The following is a 19,683-nucleotide window of genomic DNA, read 5'->3' on the forward strand; positions in this document are numbered from 1 at the left end:
AACATTAGGAGGTTCGTCACCTGCATACATCCCACTAGTTTATTTCAAAATTGGCGAGTCACACTTCCCTAGTTTCCCTTGTAAGACAAGAATCAAAAATTAAAGCATAAACTTTGCAACCACTAGAAAAAAATTTCTCTTCAAAGCGGAGCAACTTGGTATCTCCGAGTGCTGGTCGCAAAATCGATGCAAGATTGTTTGTTTAAATTTGGTTTAGCTTCTACAATTTATAAATAATTCAAACAGGCATTTTCTTTCAATTAACTCGATGTTTTAAAATGTTTGCGAATTTAAACAAAATTCTTCTTTATCATTTTGAGCTTTCTTTCTAAAAGTATAAAAACTACATAGAAAATTGCTTGAAACTTTCAAGAATTGCCTGAATTTTCAAGAATTGCTTAAATTTTTAAGATATTCAAATCGGAATTTTTTCGGATTCACTACAAAATTAAGAAAAAAAATTATTTTTCCAGAGCATGAGCAGTGTTAAAGAATTATTTATTTATTGTGCAGTTTTCAATCAAGTTTTTATTTTCTACCATTTATAAAATATTGCCTGCTGTTAAAAAAATAAAAAATATTTTTTAAAAAAATGTTTAACACAAGGGTAGAACACCGGACAAAAATATTCAAGAGTTAAGATTTAATTTATAGACCACAGTAAAGGCAATAAAATAATTAATAGATAGAATGGAAATTATATAAGTTATATGCTTGCTGTTAAATTTTGATAAAATGTAATTAAACAAACAAAAAATTGTTTTAATTTTGTATTCCAGCTATATGAATTTTAATGCACTTATATAGATAGGGGAGCAGCAACCCCAAGAATCCAATCGACGACAAAGACGAGTAAATATTAAAATTTATATAACAAGTATAATTTTAATTATAAAATTATTTTTATTCCTAAATATTGGGCTTCAAAATACTTGCAGAGTGAAATATGATTTTCAAACAAAGTTAATAGGAAAGTTTTATGTAATTAAAATTTAATTATTTTTTTACACTTAAAAAAAAATTGAGAACATTTTGTTGGAAATGTCATGAATTTTTTACTACAGAATAATTTTTGCATATATTTACATAAAAAATAAACTTTTTTATGAATATATTTCACTCTAATAGTTTTTCCTTTATTTTTTTTTTATTTATTTATTTTTTTTTCTTTGCCTTATGCAGTTACAAGTTTATTACACACCTCTTTTAACCTTTTCGGGAGTCATAAATGTGGTTGTATGGAATCAAGATAATAAAAAATAAAAAGTGGTAGCTTAAGTTTGGGCATAGCTAATTTGACAGAATTATTTTTGCTTTCACTTTAAATCTAACACATCCAATCCTAGTGTGTCAAAAGTGTAACTATACAATTTTCAATTCGAACTAAGTAGTGGTAAATTAAATAAAGCAAACTATTATAACCCCACTCACAAATAAACTGCTATAAAAATAGTTTGGCTACCAGTTTTATCTTTTTTACCCTGATTATCGACACCCTGAGAATGCATATAAGACTCCCCCTTCTCGAAGAGGTTAAGGGATATCTAATGAAGAGTTTGTGAAATTCATCCACACGTCTGTGCAAGCCACTGGCATATTGTACTGTACCTTTTTGAGTTTCAGTTTATTTTTTTAGGAAAATATTCTCGTAACTGTAAAATTAAACATAAATAAAAACAACATTTGAATTTTTCTGAGTAGTATTTAGCCTTTGAAATTTATATAATCAAAAAATAGTTTTTTTTTTAAATAATTACATATAACAGTGAAAATAACTTTTATAATGATCTTCGACGCCATTCAAAATAATTAAAACATCTTACTATTCAGAACTCTATTAATAAAAACAACAACTTTGATTTATTATAATAAAAAGCTAATTAAATAAACAGTGCTGGTAATGTGGTTCTAAAAAAAGCTATCTTCTAATAACTTCTAAAAAATTTCTTTCAACACAATGCTTATAATTTAGTTTCAATATTTAAAAGAAGCATAAAAGTGTTCAAAATAAATGTCCTTTGTTGTAAGTGTCAGTAATATGAAGATTATAATAACAAGTTAAAACTAATACATAATCAAAATAGCGATAAATATTATGAATTTAGAAATAATTTGAATTCAGGATAACTATACAACATAACTATAATTAACATAACTATAACATAACTATAACTATAACATAACTATAACATAACTATAACTATAACATAACTATAACATAACTATAGCATATCTATAACATAACTATAACATAACTATAACATAACTATAACATAACTATAACATAACTATAACTATAATTAACTAAAAACTATCAAGACGGTTTTTCAATCTGCTTCCTATTGGGTACTAATTAAAAACAATGATAAATTTTCTTTTAAAATAGTAACGAAAACAGTATCCAAAGGAAGAAATTATATAGAAATTTAGTGTTTGCTCATAATGTCACATCAGTAAAACTGTACTGAAACTTAACCATGACCTCTGAAAATTAACAAGATCTCAAGAAAAAATACACAAAATACAAGCTGATTATCAGAATTTATTTAGAAACAGATGTGTATAAAAACATAAAAATTTAAAAACAGATATTTAGTTGTATAGTATGGACTGAATAATTTCTGCTAATGTAGATTTATTATTCAAAAAAAAAAAAAAAAAAAAAAAAAAAAAAAAAAAAAAAAACAATGTAAATGACTAGATAATGAACATGTGACTAAAGAATTCAAATTCATGACAATCATTTACACCTCAAAATAAATACAATAACATAATCTAACAATGCTGATTTTTGATGCCCAAAAGTACCAAAACATTATCGTGTTGTAGTATTAAACTGAGAGAAAAAGTCTTTGGATATTGTATTTTTGAATGCCACCTTATTCATGTAATCATTATGAAATTTTTGTTCTCTTGAAAGCTCATGATTTATAGACTGCAAGTTCTCATTCATGAGGTGTTTTATTCTTTTCTCCTCCTCTTTCAAGCGTAATGCTTCTTTCTCAAGATTCATAAGTTGTTGATCCCACACAGCATTTTCCAGTTCACCTGCTTCTCTCCTCCTCTGTAAATAACACCATAACAGCACACTCATTTAATGTAAATTTAGAAACATATTCCAATCTTAAATGGACGCTATATGGCAGGAGGCAGTATAGCGCCCATTTAATGTCCATGACACCATTTAGCGTCCATGACAAACGTAAATTCAAAATAAATACAGCTAAGTAATTTAATGTATAGAAAAAGCGAGTTCAGGTTAACTTGGAGTAAACCATGAAGTTTCAAATGCTCAAAAAAAATTAAAACATAAAAATGCTAACATATTATGGAAGAATTAGCAAAGCGATTTAAAGTATAGGAAAAGCGAGTTCAGGTAAACTTGGAGTAAACCATAAAGTTTCAAATGCTCAAAAAAAAAATTAAAATATAAAAATGCTAACATATTATGGGAGAATTATTTAAGAGATTTAAAGTATAGGAAAAGCGAGTTCAATAAAACTTGGAATAAACCATGAAGTTTCGAATGCTCAAAAAAAAATTAAAATATAAAAATGCTAACATATTATGGGAGAATTATTTAAGTGATTTAAAGTATAGGAAAAGCGAGTTCAGGTATACTTGGAGTTAATCATAAAGTTTCAAATGCTGAAAAAAAAATTAAAACATAAAAATGCTAACATATTATGGAAGAATTACCTAAGTGATTTAAAGTATAGGAAAAGCGAGTTCAATAAAACTTGGAGTAAACCATGAAGTTTCGAATGCTCAAAAAAAAATTTTTTTAAACATAAAAATGCTAACTTATTACGGAAGAATTACCTAAGTGATTTAAAGTATAAGAAAAGCAAGTTCAGGTAAACTTGGAATAAACCATGAAGTTTCGAATGCTCAAAAAAAATTTAAAATATAAAAATGCTAACATATTATGGGAGAATTATTTAAGTGATTTAAAGTATAGGAAAAACGAGTTCAATAAAACTTGGAGTAAACCATGAAGTTTCGAATGCTCAAAAAAAAAAATTTAAAACATAAAAATGCTAACATATTATGGAAGAATTACCTAAATGATTTAAAGTATAGGAAAAGCGAGTTCAGGTAAACTTGGAGTAAACCATGAAGTTTCAAATGCTCAAAAAAAAAATTAAAACATAAAAATGCTAACATATTATGGAAGAATTACCTAAGTGATTTAAAGTATAGGAAAAGCGAGTTCAGGTAAACTTGGAGTAAACCATGAAGTTTCAAATGCTCAAAAAAAATATTAAAACATAAAAATGCAAACAAATTATGGCAGAATTACTCAGGATTACACCGTATGGAAATTATTCTCCCATAATTAGTTTGCATTTTGATGTTTTGAAAATATTTTTCAGCATTTGAAACTCCATAGTTTACTCTAAAGTTTATCTGTACTCGCTTTTTCCATACTTCAAATTTTAAAATACCAATGTAGGTGAAACATTTGCTAAGAAAAGCTTTCCCTGAAATATCGAATCACCTTGAATGATATGATGGATGAGGATCTTAGTGGAAAAAGTCACATTTTAGTGAGTTTGAGTGGATTTAAAGGAGATAAGATTTAAATTTGAATGTGAAGAATTAATAGAAGGAAAAACAAAGTAATTTCTTTAATCATATTTTTAAATACCTTTTTCTCCTCTATTTGTCTAAGTTGTTCTTTATAAATTTCTTGAAGTTCTCCTTTGTTCATCCCTTTCCACCTGTCTCCAGGAACTCTATGAGAACCCAAACTGCTTCTTGCAGAAGAAAGATCTTCATTTAGAAGGGATTCATAGAAATTGAACTCAATATCTTTTTTCTTCTCAATATCATCCATAATTTTATCACTCATCTTCCTTTCAAGAGTTTGCAATGACTGAAAAATAGTTACCAGAAAATTTAAGTTGATAAGTAAGAAATGCTTTTTATTCCTTGCAAATCCCTAAAACAAATGTTCAGTATTATATTAAAATTACAGGCATTATGATTTGGGAGAGTCCCTATATCTAACATAGTTAAGAAGTTATGCACATAAGCTTCAAAATTGTCTAGAAAAGATAGTGGAATCAAGAGATAGAAAGTTTCTTCCACAGTGGGAAAAAAACATAGAAAAATCCCCCTCTGATAGGTTTCTTCATGACCAATATTTTGACAATATAATTGCAATCTAGTTAAAATAATAAGATTAATTTCCAAGCTATTTTATTTCCAAATTTATTTTTAAATCAGAGAAAAATAAATTTAAACAATTTGTAGGAAAAATAAATTTAATAATATTCTCCAAACACTTAAATAACTGTAGTTTTTCAATATTTCATTTTTTAAAAAATTTGTATAGTAAAATCCAATATTGTTTATTGAATAAAGAACTGCTTTAATATCAATAAAATCTTATTACTACAATTAAATTAACACATCCCATACTGAACGTACACACTAAGAATAACACATTGAAGTTATAATTACAAATAGCATACTTATTTTTCCTTATTCAAGTACAAACAAAAGTATCCAACAAAACATCAAATATACAATCAAAAGTATCCAACAAACTCTTGAATAATATTATCTATAAATTTTAAAATTATGAACAAAATAAAAATAAAAAACATTTTTTTAACAAAGTTGAGGAGAAAAACTTTTATTTTTCTGGTACTAAGTTAAATATTTGTTTGTTCTTTTGAAACTTCTTGCTAAACAACATCTTGATAATTTTTAGTTTCTTTCATTCTATCCAGTTTCTTCTAGTTTTTTCCAGTTTCCTCCTGTATTCTGAAAGAAATATTTTCTTCCAGACAAAATGCCAGCCCTGATGGAATCATTCACAACGCTTGGGGATGCTTTCCCAAAATCTAAATTTCTTATTATGCATCAAAATCATATAAATTGTAATATTACTTTTGCATCAGTTTAATTGATAACCTTATATGTGATTTTATCATTTATTTAGAGAGAGAGAATTAAAGAATGTTTTTAGTTTGTTTGCAAACTTTTCTACTAGAACTACCTTCTTATCAAAAAAAAAATAATGTTTTAGCAGGAAATAAAATGTTTATTTGACATATAATAGCACAAATAACTTGATAAAAGCGCTAAGTATGACTGTGAAAGTTAATTATGAAATTTAATTACTTAACATATATAATCAATTAACATTATTTTTGCATAACAGGTTTTTCAACAGTTATGATTCATTTTAAAAGTAAGAAAAGAGAATACATAGCTATAATTTTGATAATACTCTATCTTTTGGGGGTTTAAAATTATTAGGATAAAGAGATGGAATCTTAACATTTGAGGAGCAAAACCACTATATGAATCTTCTGTTCAACATTGGCTATAAGATAAAATTTCTCATGTAGTATCAAAGTTTAAAAGATTGTACTAAGGTAGAATGAGAAAAAAATCCCAAATTGGAAAAAATTATGTTTATAGTTACTGGGTGATTAAAAATCAAACCTTGGTAGTTAAAATAATTTTTATTTCATTTGCTGTGATTTTATTAGAATATTTTTATGCTATTTATTAAATGCTATTGAAAGTTTAGGTAAATCAAATCATTAAAATAAAACAATCATAATTACAAAATTACATCACACAATTAATTAATTAATCATAAAGTCCTTTACTAGCAGATGTCTCAACTTCATAACAAAGCTTCAGGTTAATCATTCTACATCCCAACAATCACCTAAAATTTCTATTAGAAACATTACTTATGGATTTACTTAAAAAGAAAACTAAAAATGAAAACCATATTTTTTTCCTTTTGTATAGAAAACTATATCTTGTGAAATAAATATCTAATAGAAAATTATAAGATTTTTCAACTATTTTGAATAAATGTAGTAATACCAGGCCAGGTACAAGCTAAGTAATCACCAGTTTCCCTGAGTACTTGGACCCAGCAACATTTGAGAACCTGGTACACCTTCAAAAGTGATGGTTAATATTTCAAATTTTAGAACTTAAAAATATAAAATTACAGAATATGTTAAACAAATTACATATATTGTTGTTACAATAATGATAAACATCTTACAAAGTTAAATATTTTACCATCAATTTGTTATCTCTCTTAAGGCTCTCGATCATCTTCTTATAATTTTCTTCTTGCATCTTCTCTAAAAGCATAGCTTTGCGATCTTGATCAAGTAAAGCTTTTTCCCATTCCTGAATCTCTCTGTCTTTTTTATAATTTTCAAGGCGCTTCTCGTGCATTTGTTGCAACAAAAGATCTCGAATCTGCTGTTTCTGCTTTTTGCTTCTATTTTTATTGTTTAAATCTTCTCCGTCCAATCTACAAAATAACTTACTTTAATCCAAAAGAAAAAAAGAAAAGTTTTCAGAAATATAAAGAAAAATTTTTAAGAAGTTTTAAGTGAAAAAACGAACAAAAAAAGACTTTAACAAAAAGAGATATCAAAACAACTATTATTTTTCAAAATACCCAGAAACCTCTGAAACATTAAAAAAAGCTATTTATATTTATGACTAAAAGAGTAATTTAAGACACTGTATACAAGTTAAGTAAGTTTTGAAATATGAAATGTTTTGATGTAATTTCTGTGATCATAAAAAAAGTTCAAAAAGTGTGAAGTAGCAACTTTAATGACAAGCTAGCTCCAACTCTGATTAAATCTTACCTACCACTTCTTTAACCCTTTATAAAGTCCTGAAAAGTATCTTCTCATCAGCTTTAATCTCAATGGTAATTTTTTTATTTATCTACGATTTGTGCAGCCATCTGCTGATAGGTACAGAGAGTACAAAAAAAACTAACAGTTAAGGGCTTTGTTTATATAAATGTGGATAATAGCATAGATTAGAGTGGAGTGAAAAAAGAGAAACTAACACTGGGCATCTATTTTTTCTTGCATATTATGCATTCGTTCTTTTGATCACATTTCATAGAATTTATTTGCAGTTATAAGCACAGAGTTCATAAATTTTGTTATTTATAAACACAAAAATTCAAATTTATAGTCACTTCTTTACAGAAAGTAAAAATTTAAAAAATCTCCTTTCCACCAAAATAAATAACTAAAATCGATTTTAGACAAATGAATTTCTTTTCATTAGTCAATCTTGACCACAAAAATATTTTAACTTAATATTACTAGAAAAAAAGAGCCCCAAACTTATTCTACAACAGCTGAATCATATTTTTAGAAAATATTAATAAAAGTTACCTCATGCATCATATTCACAAAAGGAAAAAATTCTAAAATATTGCATAAGCAATTATTTTTAAGTCCATAAAATAATATCTAGCTATGCATCGATTAATACAGCGAAGAAAAGAGCACAACATAATTTTACCCTCCAACAGAATATTTAAAATAATTATAAGCAAAAGTATTTAAAGTACAGATGTAGACAACACAGAATTCCAAAACTATTTGCAATTATTACAGTTGTATGGATTTCCAGAAAAAAAACACTAAAATTAAATTTAACAACTTTTATTCACAAATAGAAAATTATTATACAAACAGTAAAACTTTGGTCAGAAAACCTCACTCATTACCGATCAGAATAATACTGACTCCTTTTAGGAAAGAAGTTATTTTCAGAATGAAACTCAATGGTAGCACCATCTCTGAGATGAAACAATAAAGTCAGAACATTCTGATTTGAATTACACACATCTCTATCATCCGATTTAGTATTATTGTATAGTAAATTATTACTCATAATTGATTAATCAACGTGTATAGTAAAGGCAAAGAGGTGTAAAGTAAAGGAAAAAATTCAAATATTTATTTGCATACTTAGTTACTTTTGTTTACAACTAGTTTAACAATTACAAGGAAAAAGTAAATCTTACGTTCTACAAAAATATTGATAGAAATTTTTTCTAAAGCTTTATTTTCAGAATTCTTCATTAACTTTTCTTTTCCTAAGATTTTATAATAAAAATTGGTCATTGCTCAACTATCTATGTACTGATGAAATTTCATTCTCCCCCTCTCTCTCTCTTTAAATAATAATCATAATGCATCTGGCTTTTTATGTTGTATACGAATTGTTCAAATCATATTAAGTTTTCATTTCTATCTTGAAAATATATTCCACTTTTAACAATATTGGAAGAAAGATCTGGTAGTAAAAAGATCTGCAATGTAAAATAATTATTTAGTGAAGCAAAGAAATTTATTTTAGTTCAAATAATTAATTGGTTCATTTATAAAATATTTTTAACTTTCTAACCATAATTTTAAAAAAAGTTCGTATCTTCTATTTTCTACTTGTGTCATCATCGTGGTCATTATTGATCCAACAACATCTTGGAGTAGCCTTTAGCTTTCTCCAGGCAGTTATTTTCTTGCCCTTTCAATACCACAATTGCTCTGAAATCTGAATTAATGAAGTCCAGCCATCAAAGTCAACTGGTTTTTAGTTCTACTTCCAACTGGTTTATGTTTAAAAAACTCACATGTTCTGTTAGTCTTATCTAAACGACAAATATACCTGACAAATTTCATTTTATTTAACTTTATAAATTTTTTTACATCAATTTCCTTGTAAATTTCCATATATATTTATGTACTTTGCTACATGTACTTGAAATAAAATTTACTGAAGAACTTCTCATTTTTATAATCTACAATCCTATATATGATCAACAACCATTTACTCATATAAAAAGAAAGGCCAAAAAATATTATTTAATTTTAACAACTAACATACTTTTGTAATCCAGATATAGGACAAAGATCATTATCTGATATCCTGGGAGGAAGTTCTTTCTTTTTCCCATCGGGATCATATAAGTCAAAATCTCTTCTAAATTCAGGTCTCTGTGCAGTAAGGCGATATTCATCCATTTTCTTATTAACTTCACGAACTTGGTCATTTTTTTGTTGCTCAAAAAGAAGGGCAAGTTTGTCGTTATTTATAGCTTCTTCAGCTGAAATATGCATCAAAAAAAATTTTTATTCAAAAAGCTTTGGCAGGCTGGACAAAAATTAGTCTCCCTACATCGAAATTTATGGAGTGAATCTGAAGCACTACCTATCTTCATTTTTAGCCTCCACACAGTCAGATTGAGATTAATATTCGAAAAATAAATCTAATCTATGTAATTTAAACTTCTTTTGTACATTTTTCTAAAAAAAAAAACTTTTGAATTTTTTTAGTTATCTTTCAAAATGTAAACCAATTAAATTTGAAATAAGTTTGTCTCAGTACTGGATTTACTGGTGATAGAACACTGATAGATTTCAGGTTACCTCATTACAGTTCGAATTCACTAAAATTTTAGTATATTGTACCTCAAAAAGCTTCTAAAAATAATTCTTAATAGCAATATATTGGTAAATAGAAACTTTCAGTAAATTAACGGCCTGACTTCATTATATCTTATCAGAAATGTTACATTTTAAAAAAAAAATAAATGAAAAAATTATTTTTCCCTTGTCTTGCAAAGTGGGCAATGAACCCAAAAAATATTGTGAAACTATGCCATAGAATATCTGTGGGACCTACAAAATCTTATAAAATTACCTTGTGTACTGAATCTAAGAAATAATTAAGTCCATGGACGGAGTTGCACATCATTAAATTATTACCTTTCATTATTTATCTGATTGTGACTAATTTTTTGTCCAATGAGCTTGTGAGTAATTCATCCTATTATTGGAATGTTGTTAAGAATCAACACTTTATTTTTAACCTTTTAACTTCAAAATATCGTGTAGGCTAGATAATAATGTACACATGCACATCTGTACACACTCAGATTTAGTGAAGAAGAATTTCTGAAATTGATACAAATTTTAAATTTAAAAAAAATCTTATTTTGCTAGCTTCATGAAGGCAATATAGTCTACTTTGATGATTATAAAAAAGAGTAATGTATGATAATTTATTAAAAAATATAAAGCCTTGCATACAAACTACTTTGATACTCAAAAAACGAAAACAGATTTGAAGGGCCTAAGCATTTAACTTAAGCATATTAATATGAGGACTGATATGTTTAAAAATTTATCATGCACAAAAACACAATAATTTTTCAAACTATAAAGTTTACTCTAATAGTAGATCTTTAGATAAAATATTTTTTTATACTGTTTTCTCTTATTTATTGACAGTATTTCAAAGTAATTTTAAATTTATACAAAAAGTTAAAACATGGCAACAAAACAGTTTCATAAATAGCCATTATCTAAAAGATTTAAAACATTTTAGCCAACGAAGTGCATTAAAGATGTACAATTTTAACAAGTCCTTTGTTATAATTTTATAACTTTGTTCAATAATAATATAAAATTATATTATATTTTTTATTGTATAGGTCTAAAGCTGCCTTTAAGTTTTATGAATATAGTATATACATAGTATAACTATCATAGTATAATTATCATAGAATGGTATCAATACATTTTCATACAGTTTAAAGCTAAAAGCATCATTAAAAGTTCAAATTTGCTACACAGATATTACAAATAATTAGGAGGCATCGCTCCCTGCTCTCTGGCGCTCGCCAACCCTCGGAACTGCTTTCACAGTTCATTTTGGATTGCTTCGCAATCCAATGCTCGCTCTGCTCGCTCATTGGGTACGTTCTTAACGTCTAGCTTTTGTATACTTTTTTTAATACTGAAGTTCCGAAAACTTTTCACTGTAGAAACTTTTAAACCTGTACATTTCAATATTAATTTGAAATTGCAAACAGTTCACATATTTTGTTTAATCATACTATTCTAAATTTCAGTTGTTGAGAAAAGTAACTGTTGTAAGTTTTGTTTTAAAGTCTTTCCCACCAGTGGGCTAAAGCCATGTGTTGTAAAACAATATGAAATAGTAGTCTGCCACTGAACGCCGGATGTAAAGCATCGGCTTCGATGAAGATAATTTTGTATTTTTAATTCTGAAAAGGGCGCCACCCTAATAATATAGAATTTGTAATATAAATGTATATATTTTTGATTGTTGATGAAGGCCTGTACTGTTCTCTGTATATATGAAGAAAACAATGTAAATATTTAAGTGTTGTGAAAAGAATCTTATTTAGTTGTGCAAAGTACTTCTTTAAAAATGAAAACTTTTGCCACCAGCGGAAAAGAAATACATCCAAAATTTGGGAGCCATGTAAGAGAATTATATATATTAGATTATTATTACATAGCTAATATTTGCTAAATCAGTGCTATTACTATATTTATATTCTATATTATTGCTAATTATTATTATTAGCTTATTGCAATTGAAAGAAACTAATAGTATAAAAAGACAAAACACGCTTTATATAAAGCGCACAAGCTTTATATATATATATATAAAGCTTGGGGGAAAAACTACTTGTTTATTTTGAACCTATATTTTTTTTTCTTAAGAAGGATTTTTTTTTAAATTTTACTTAAACAATATGTCGAAGAATATTTTAAGCTCTTAATTTTAATTGAATAAACCATTCCAAAGTATTTTATAGCATTTAACTATTATATTAAACAAATAGTTAATTTTTTCAATAAACAATTCAAAAATATCTACTTTTGTTCCATAAATATGCTAACATAATAATAAAAAAGTGAACTGAGGACATTAAATATGCTTTTAAATTATTCAGTTCTTCTCCTTTTTACACTTACTTTACAACTCTGCTTAGCAAGCAAATAAACACTTAACATTAAAATTTTATTTCAGTAATACAGTAAAACCTTTTTTTGTGCGGTGGATAGGGACCGCATAAAAGAAATCGCACAAAAAAAAAATTCGAAAATTTTATAAATTCTGACATGTAATAAGCAAGTTTGTACCATATACCACCAGAAACTTTTTTTATGCGGTTGATAGGGACCGCATAAAAAAAGTCGGACTCAGAAAATACATCAATGATTTATGAAATAGATAAGAGAATGCTTTCAATAAAAGTAAATAATTAAATTCGACCTAAAGAAATTTTAAAAATATTTAATTCTTCATTGTACATATACATGTAGAAGTTTTCAAATTATACATTAAATAGTTTGCTGCTACTCGTCGTAATCCAAAACGCGCATCTTCTTGGAATGAATTGGTTGAAAATTGCTTGAAAATAGGATTTCAATTTATTTGTTTTTTGGTACCATAAAGTCAGTGATCTGATAAAATAAAATAAAAATCGAAAAAACTGCATATAAATAGAAACAAAAGTAATTAATTTTTTTACCTTTAATCTCACTATAAAATGAATCCTTAATCTAATGAATCATGTATAGAACTCTGAATACGAAGCGTATAGTATTTGAGATACGCGCAGACGAGAATTTACAAAATAAAAATAACGGTTTAATTTTAAAATACTAAGTATTTTAACACAGCAAACGATTTTTTACTGATTTACTTCAACTTGTTTAGCGCAGAATAAATTTTAAACAGAAGAGAAAATGGAGTTGACGATAATAAATGAACTAATGAAAGTAAATAAACAGAGCAGTCCAGATACATCGTTGTCAAGGAGACCACGTAATCAGATTTCGTCCACAACATGCATATGCACATTGATAGGAAACATTAAACTGGTGCTAACGCCGTTAAGATCCATATACCGCATAAAAATAATTCGCACAAAAAAAATCGCACAAAAATAGAATCGCATAAAACCAATCGCACAAAAACAGAATCGCATAAAAAAGGACTGCACAAAAACAGGTCTCACTGTATATGTTGAAGAATGACTTCCTCTCTTGCTTGTCTGTAATATAAAAATGCTATACTTTGGCATTATTTATTTTATAACATTATTTAGTTGTAAACAATTTATGTTACTATTAAGTTTTATGGAATATACATTTCTTATTTTTTATAATCTTCTAAATCAATACAAACTTTAACAAATTTAAGGGAATATATCATACATATTTCATATAGATCATTTTTTAAAAAAAATGGAATGATGAAAAGGCACAAAAATGATATGGGTCGAACAGAAAATGATAAAAGTATGCTTTAGTAATAAAGGTAATAAAGCATAAACTACTTTTTTCATTTATTTCTGCACAATGGTGCTTTAAGTTTAATAATATCAGAAGTATAGTTGTTCTGAAATTTCTGATTTTCCTAATAAAAAATATGTTGTTGCTATTTGTCCTTTACTTTTTCAATCGCCCTGATCTCTGACTTGTGTGCATTCAGAACACCCCATTTTCAACGATATCTAATGCAGTTCTTTAAAAAAAAATTTGAAAAATCTAAGATTTGAATGTTTGATTTAATATCTTTTTTAACTAATAGTTCATACAGAAGCTTACTTTTGAATACAATTGCTGAGACACATGATTCTTTGTGTTTTTGCTTTAAATAATTGAAATCCCACGTTAAAAAATTTTACTAAAGAAGTCATGAATTTGATTTCAAACTTTAAATGCAAGAAACAATAGTAACTATAATAGATATCGATTATCTTTTTAATGCGACAGTATCATTAAAATTCCGTAAATATTCATCTCACTTTATTAGAATTGCTTGGTAAATACATTAATAGAGGTCTAATGGAAAAATGGTTAAAACTTTTTTTATTGTGCTTAAATAGAGCAAATTTTACTTTGCTTTAGTTTGTTGTTTACCCTTTTTAAAAGTAGTCTGGAACATGTATGCTGTATCAAAAATGTCTGGTTTAGTTACTTTAGCCTCAATTTTAGCCTAGGTTTATAATTTTCTTATTAACATAATGCTGCCTTAAATAAAATGAAATACAATAAAAATATTCTAAATGAATTGTAAATGTTTTTGTAAGAATTGTATTTAATACAAAAAATGATTTTCGAAAATATTACAAAAATGAATAAAATCATAATACAATATAAATTTGTTTACACTAATAACAGAAAAAAATTCTAAACATAAACCGAAAGTAAAGTGTAAAATTTAGACAAGCATTTCATTTCCAATTATGCTTTTGATTGTAACAAGCATATGTTTTTGACAAGATAAGAAAAAAGCTTCTCTAACTAAAGCTTTTTTTAACTCATTAAATAGTAATTACAATACTGAACTAACTTTAACAGAAAAACAAAAAATGGATTTAGTGATGCTGTATTTAATTTTAAGCATTCTCAGAACACTTTTTCTCGCATCAATTTGTTTTTATGGATATTTTTGTAAGAAAGCTATCACATCTAAATATTTAAAAATTATGTACTATATTTGTTTAAAACAAATGCAGATTTTCATTTGTATATAAAATTAAAAGAGAAAATTTTTTATATTTTTTCAACTGATTTTATTCAAATTATAACTATTTAGATTAATAAATAATAAAAAATTTAAATTTTAAAAAGACTATTAAAAAATATTTAGTTTAAAAGCATGGTTTAAATCAGTGAACACTATATATATATATATAAAATAAATAAGAATAATACAGTCAATTCAAGAGATTATAATTTTTCAAAAAAACAAAGAAAGCAATTTTACATACTTTAGATTTTACTCTTTTAAGTTTAACCATACATTTTTTAGTGAATAAAAAAAATAATCAATTGAATATAAAGATTTTCATTGTGTTTATTTAATCTTCAATGTACTAAAAATTTACAAAAATTAAAGAGGAAAAAACTATCAAAGATTATGAATTAGAATTTAGTGTTTACCAAATTTTCTGTCTCTTTCTTCTTCTTTTGCTCTTTGAAATTTGGAATCATGAACTTGCCAATTCAGGGCTTCAACATCAATCTAAAAAGGGAGCAAAAAGTTAAAAATAAAGAATTCAATAATCGATAAACTAAAAATGAAAAACATAATTTGAAGAATCAGGATTTTAATTTTAAAAAAATTCATATTCTTATTAAAATATAACTAATGTAAAGAAAATTAGACAGACTTCATAATAAAAAGAAAATTAAACTTTCATAGTCCATCATTTATGCAAATAGAGCATAGAAAGTAGTTTTAAAAATAAAACTTCAACTAGAGAACAAATATATTCTACAAAATACCAGGGTTTTCACTTAGCTTTATTTTAATTGGGTTCCAGGAGCTTACGCTCTACATGCATAAACTTTTCAAGAAAAACTAAGATCGGAAATTAAAAATGCATTTCTTATTAGCAAGTTAAAACTTCGTTAAAAAGTTTGAAATTATATAAAACTGCGCATCACAGAAGTAAATGATAAAAACATGCTCTAAATTAAATAAAGATCAAATATAAAACATTCATATTTTTAAGTTACTACCCATATATTATTTACTTTATGAATTATAAAAATCCTATACTAACTGGATATTAAAAATTATCTCATCAACTTAAATAGCCTCATGAGGAAAGAAGTTAAAAACATATTAAAGAATCTTCTAAAACACATTATTTTAAAACCAACATAAAAATTTAAGAACAATTTTTCAGCATCATACTCATTATATTGATTTGACATTATATTGATTTGATTTTACATTTATCATACAGAAGCTCTGCCTTTTGATAAATCATTTTTCTCTCAATAACTCGTTTTAGCCAATACAACAGCTTTTCAAACACTACTAAACTACTTTTTTATTTTCAAAATCATAACAGTCGATTAATTATTGAGAAAACTTTACAAAACTATTGCAATGATTATTGAATTGATATAAAAATAAACTATGGGGATAATCTACTCTACTTTTTTTAATTTTTCATTACCATAGTGTCTTCTGGAGAAAAAAAAAAATTCTCACAACATTTGGTGTTGGGAAAAAAATTTCTAGAGATTTAATTTATGAATCACACATGAACCATTTGGCATACATTGAATTATTGCACACTTTTACATATTTGGATTGTAGCAAAAACTACTCTGATTGTTAAATAATTTTTAGTTATTTTCATTATTCATTAATTAATAGAAATAATATAGCTAAAAAAAGTTATATAGAGTTGAGTTAAATGTAGAGTTTGATGTCAAAAATCTCCAATTCTTACCAAATTTTCTTCAATTCCTCAACTCTGACTCACCTTGGTTGAAAACAAAATCCTGGGGAAAATAAGTCAGAGTGCAAAAAAGTTTTAATCAAAAAAAATAATTAAAAACAAACTAAAATACTATCAAATACATACATGACCAATAAAAATATTTCAATAAATTTTTTTTTACCCCAATCTGTCTGACTTTACTGTTGAAAATACGTTGTTTTCGCTGTTCCTCAACTATTCTTCTTCGATTTATGCTCGCAGTTAATTTTTCATCAAGAGGAAGATTTAATGCCATGTTGTTGCTTTGTGAGAAAGCTGTTTTAACAAAAAATAAAATAAAATTAATATTTTCAAAATTTTGATCATATCTAAATACATAAATATTATATTTGTTGATGGAATCTATTATCTTTGTTGTATTCCTAGTGACTATGAATAGGATAAAAAAAAATTTATTGACTTCAAATTAAGAAGAGAGAAAAAAACTCATAAAAACTATCAAAATGAGTTCCTAAAATATTTGCATGACAGAGAAAATTACCACTTTTGTTTTGAAGATTGTAATGTCAAGGCACAACCTGACATTTGTAGTTGCATAAAATTAATATTTATATTAGGCTGAAAAGTATCTAGGTCATAACTATTTGTCCTCGATAGTTAATAAAAATAATTAATGTTCAAACCAGCCATTGGCAAAACTTGCAGCGGGAGGTGAAAAAATAAGGAATAAAGAAACAGTTGCCTGTTACCAACTTTTAAAACCTGTGTGTCATATGCAAAACTCATTAAAACTATATAGTTTGACTCTTTTTAGTCATACGATTTAATCACATTTGTATAGGCTATTAATAAACAAAAAGTATTTTGGTATTAATAATTTTTTGCATTAACTGACATCAATTGCATCAGAGTTGGCAAAGTTTAGGACAGAATGGATTAATCCACGGTTTAATCAGTCTTGTCCAAAACTGTCTAAAACCCTTTTACTCAGATTATGCCATAATTTTAAAAAAATATTGTGAAAAATAAAATGTTAATTTTTGAACAAGAAACAAAATGAATGCAATTTATTGTCTTATTAAAAAAGTTTATTATTATATTTAATATTGCATTATTTATCCTTATGCAAAAACATAATGTATCAGTATAAAAAGCATATACATTCATATTTAAGGGATAAGGTATTCACTTTTGTTGTTCAATGAATTGTGGAGCCTCGAAAGTTATAAATCTTTTCCTGTTATATTATTTTCTTTCAATAAGTTTAAGCAAACTGCATAAATAGCATCAAATATTTATTAATATATGTAATTATTAAGGGTTACACATATAGAATGTTTACCTTTTACCAAAGTGCAAGCTTTTGGACACTTTAATACAGTTTTAGTCAGTTTAGGACAATTTAAGACATTTAAATACAGTTAAACCCATGTGTCCTGTCTAAAACCAGTTTAGGACGTCCAAAACCCCAACACTGAGTCACATATTATTAAATGTTACACATTTTGAAATGTGTAACATTAATTAAATAGTGGTAGAGTGTGGAACTTCATCTTATCCAGCTTTTTGGTCATTTGGCCTATCTCTCCCTCACATTAGATCAGATAGTTGGGAGTTTACTGCAGTGTTCTCCCTAAACGTTTTTAGAAGGGTGGCCTGCCCTTTGATCGTTAGAAATGCACCTACTTTGCCTCTTTTGTAAAAATAAGTCACCCTCCCTCCAAAACACTGCTTTTTTATTCTATTTTTTCAGGAAAAGGTTGTTTTCTTAACCACCTGTTTTAATGAAAAGTTCACTTTAGATTTATTTAGTTATTTATAATTATTTAACTTAAATTTTTAATTTCCTTCCTTCATTTTAGTAAGATTTTTCTTATGTTTTCTAGTTATATAGTTAAAATCTGCATGAAATTCGACACCAGAAATATTCACATAAAGAGAAGAGGATATTGTATAAAAATCAAACTGTCTAAAATAATTATAACTAGTAAGAACCTTGGCCCAAGTTGGGCTCGAAATTGTTGAGACCTATAAGAACATATGCACCAAGGGACCAATACTGTGATGAATAGGTTTTTTAATATTGATCCTAGAATGGCCTATATTGGCAGGATGATAAATATAAAATATGGGATGAATCGGACAATTCTATCTATGGCCAATAGCGGGAAATAACGACCATTTGAACCCTCAGTGAGTCAAAATTCGTAAATATCGGTGCAGTGAGGACCCAAGTTATTTTGCTGCTAGGAATAATTCTGCAACACAACACAATAGTTTTTTAAAGTTTTAAAAAATAATAATAATAAAGCTATTTTGAATTTAAAATCCATAAAAAAACAGCTCTATAAAGATAGTTTCAATATGTAATCAGCTAAAAATTTCTATTATTGATCACGTTTAATGCTAAGTTCTTATACAGTAAACTGGAATATGAGCAATGCATAAACTAAAGAAACAAATAATTTTTTTTAATTTAAACATCATTTAAGCCTATTGGTAGACCAAGCATATAGCTTTTATAAGAAAAAAAATGAGTAACTTAAAGCTCATACATGTAAAAAGAAAGTAAAAACAAGCAGTCTAGATAGGAAATTATTCAAAATTTTGAGTAAATAAACAAACGATAGCACCGACAGTTGTTGCCATGACAATGGTTCGCACAGTCCCAGTTATACTGAATGCTTTAATGATTGCTGTTACAGATGCTTTAATAATATTTCATAAATGATTTAAAATTGAAATAATCCCTCTTTTAAATTTATTATAAAAACTTGAGACGTAAAAAAAAAAATCAGCAA

At 26.4% G+C, this 19,683-nt stretch overlaps 1 protein-coding gene across 1 annotated transcript; it reads right to left on the reverse strand.

The window, feature by feature from the left end:
- Positions 1-2,522: 2,522 nt before the first annotated feature.
- Positions 2,523-19,540, reverse strand: LOC107451691 (RIB43A-like with coiled-coils protein 2). The gene is made up of 7 exons (XM_071179434.1): positions 19,438-19,540; positions 17,064-17,197; positions 15,585-15,666; positions 9,697-9,916; positions 7,063-7,303; positions 4,652-4,879; positions 2,523-3,064 (listed from the first exon to the last, which is right to left on the reverse strand). Exons 2-7 carry the CDS (start codon positions 17,175-17,177, stop codon positions 2,816-2,818), a joined length of 1,134 nt encoding a protein of 377 aa, XP_071035535.1. The 5' UTR covers positions 17,178-17,197; positions 19,438-19,540; the 3' UTR covers positions 2,523-2,815.
- Positions 19,541-19,683: the final 143 nt, after the last annotated feature.

Source organism: Parasteatoda tepidariorum, chromosome 4 (genome assembly GCF_043381705.1).
Source record: "Parasteatoda tepidariorum isolate YZ-2023 chromosome 4, CAS_Ptep_4.0, whole genome shotgun sequence".
NCBI lineage: Eukaryota > Metazoa > Arthropoda > Arachnida > Araneae > Theridiidae > Parasteatoda > Parasteatoda tepidariorum.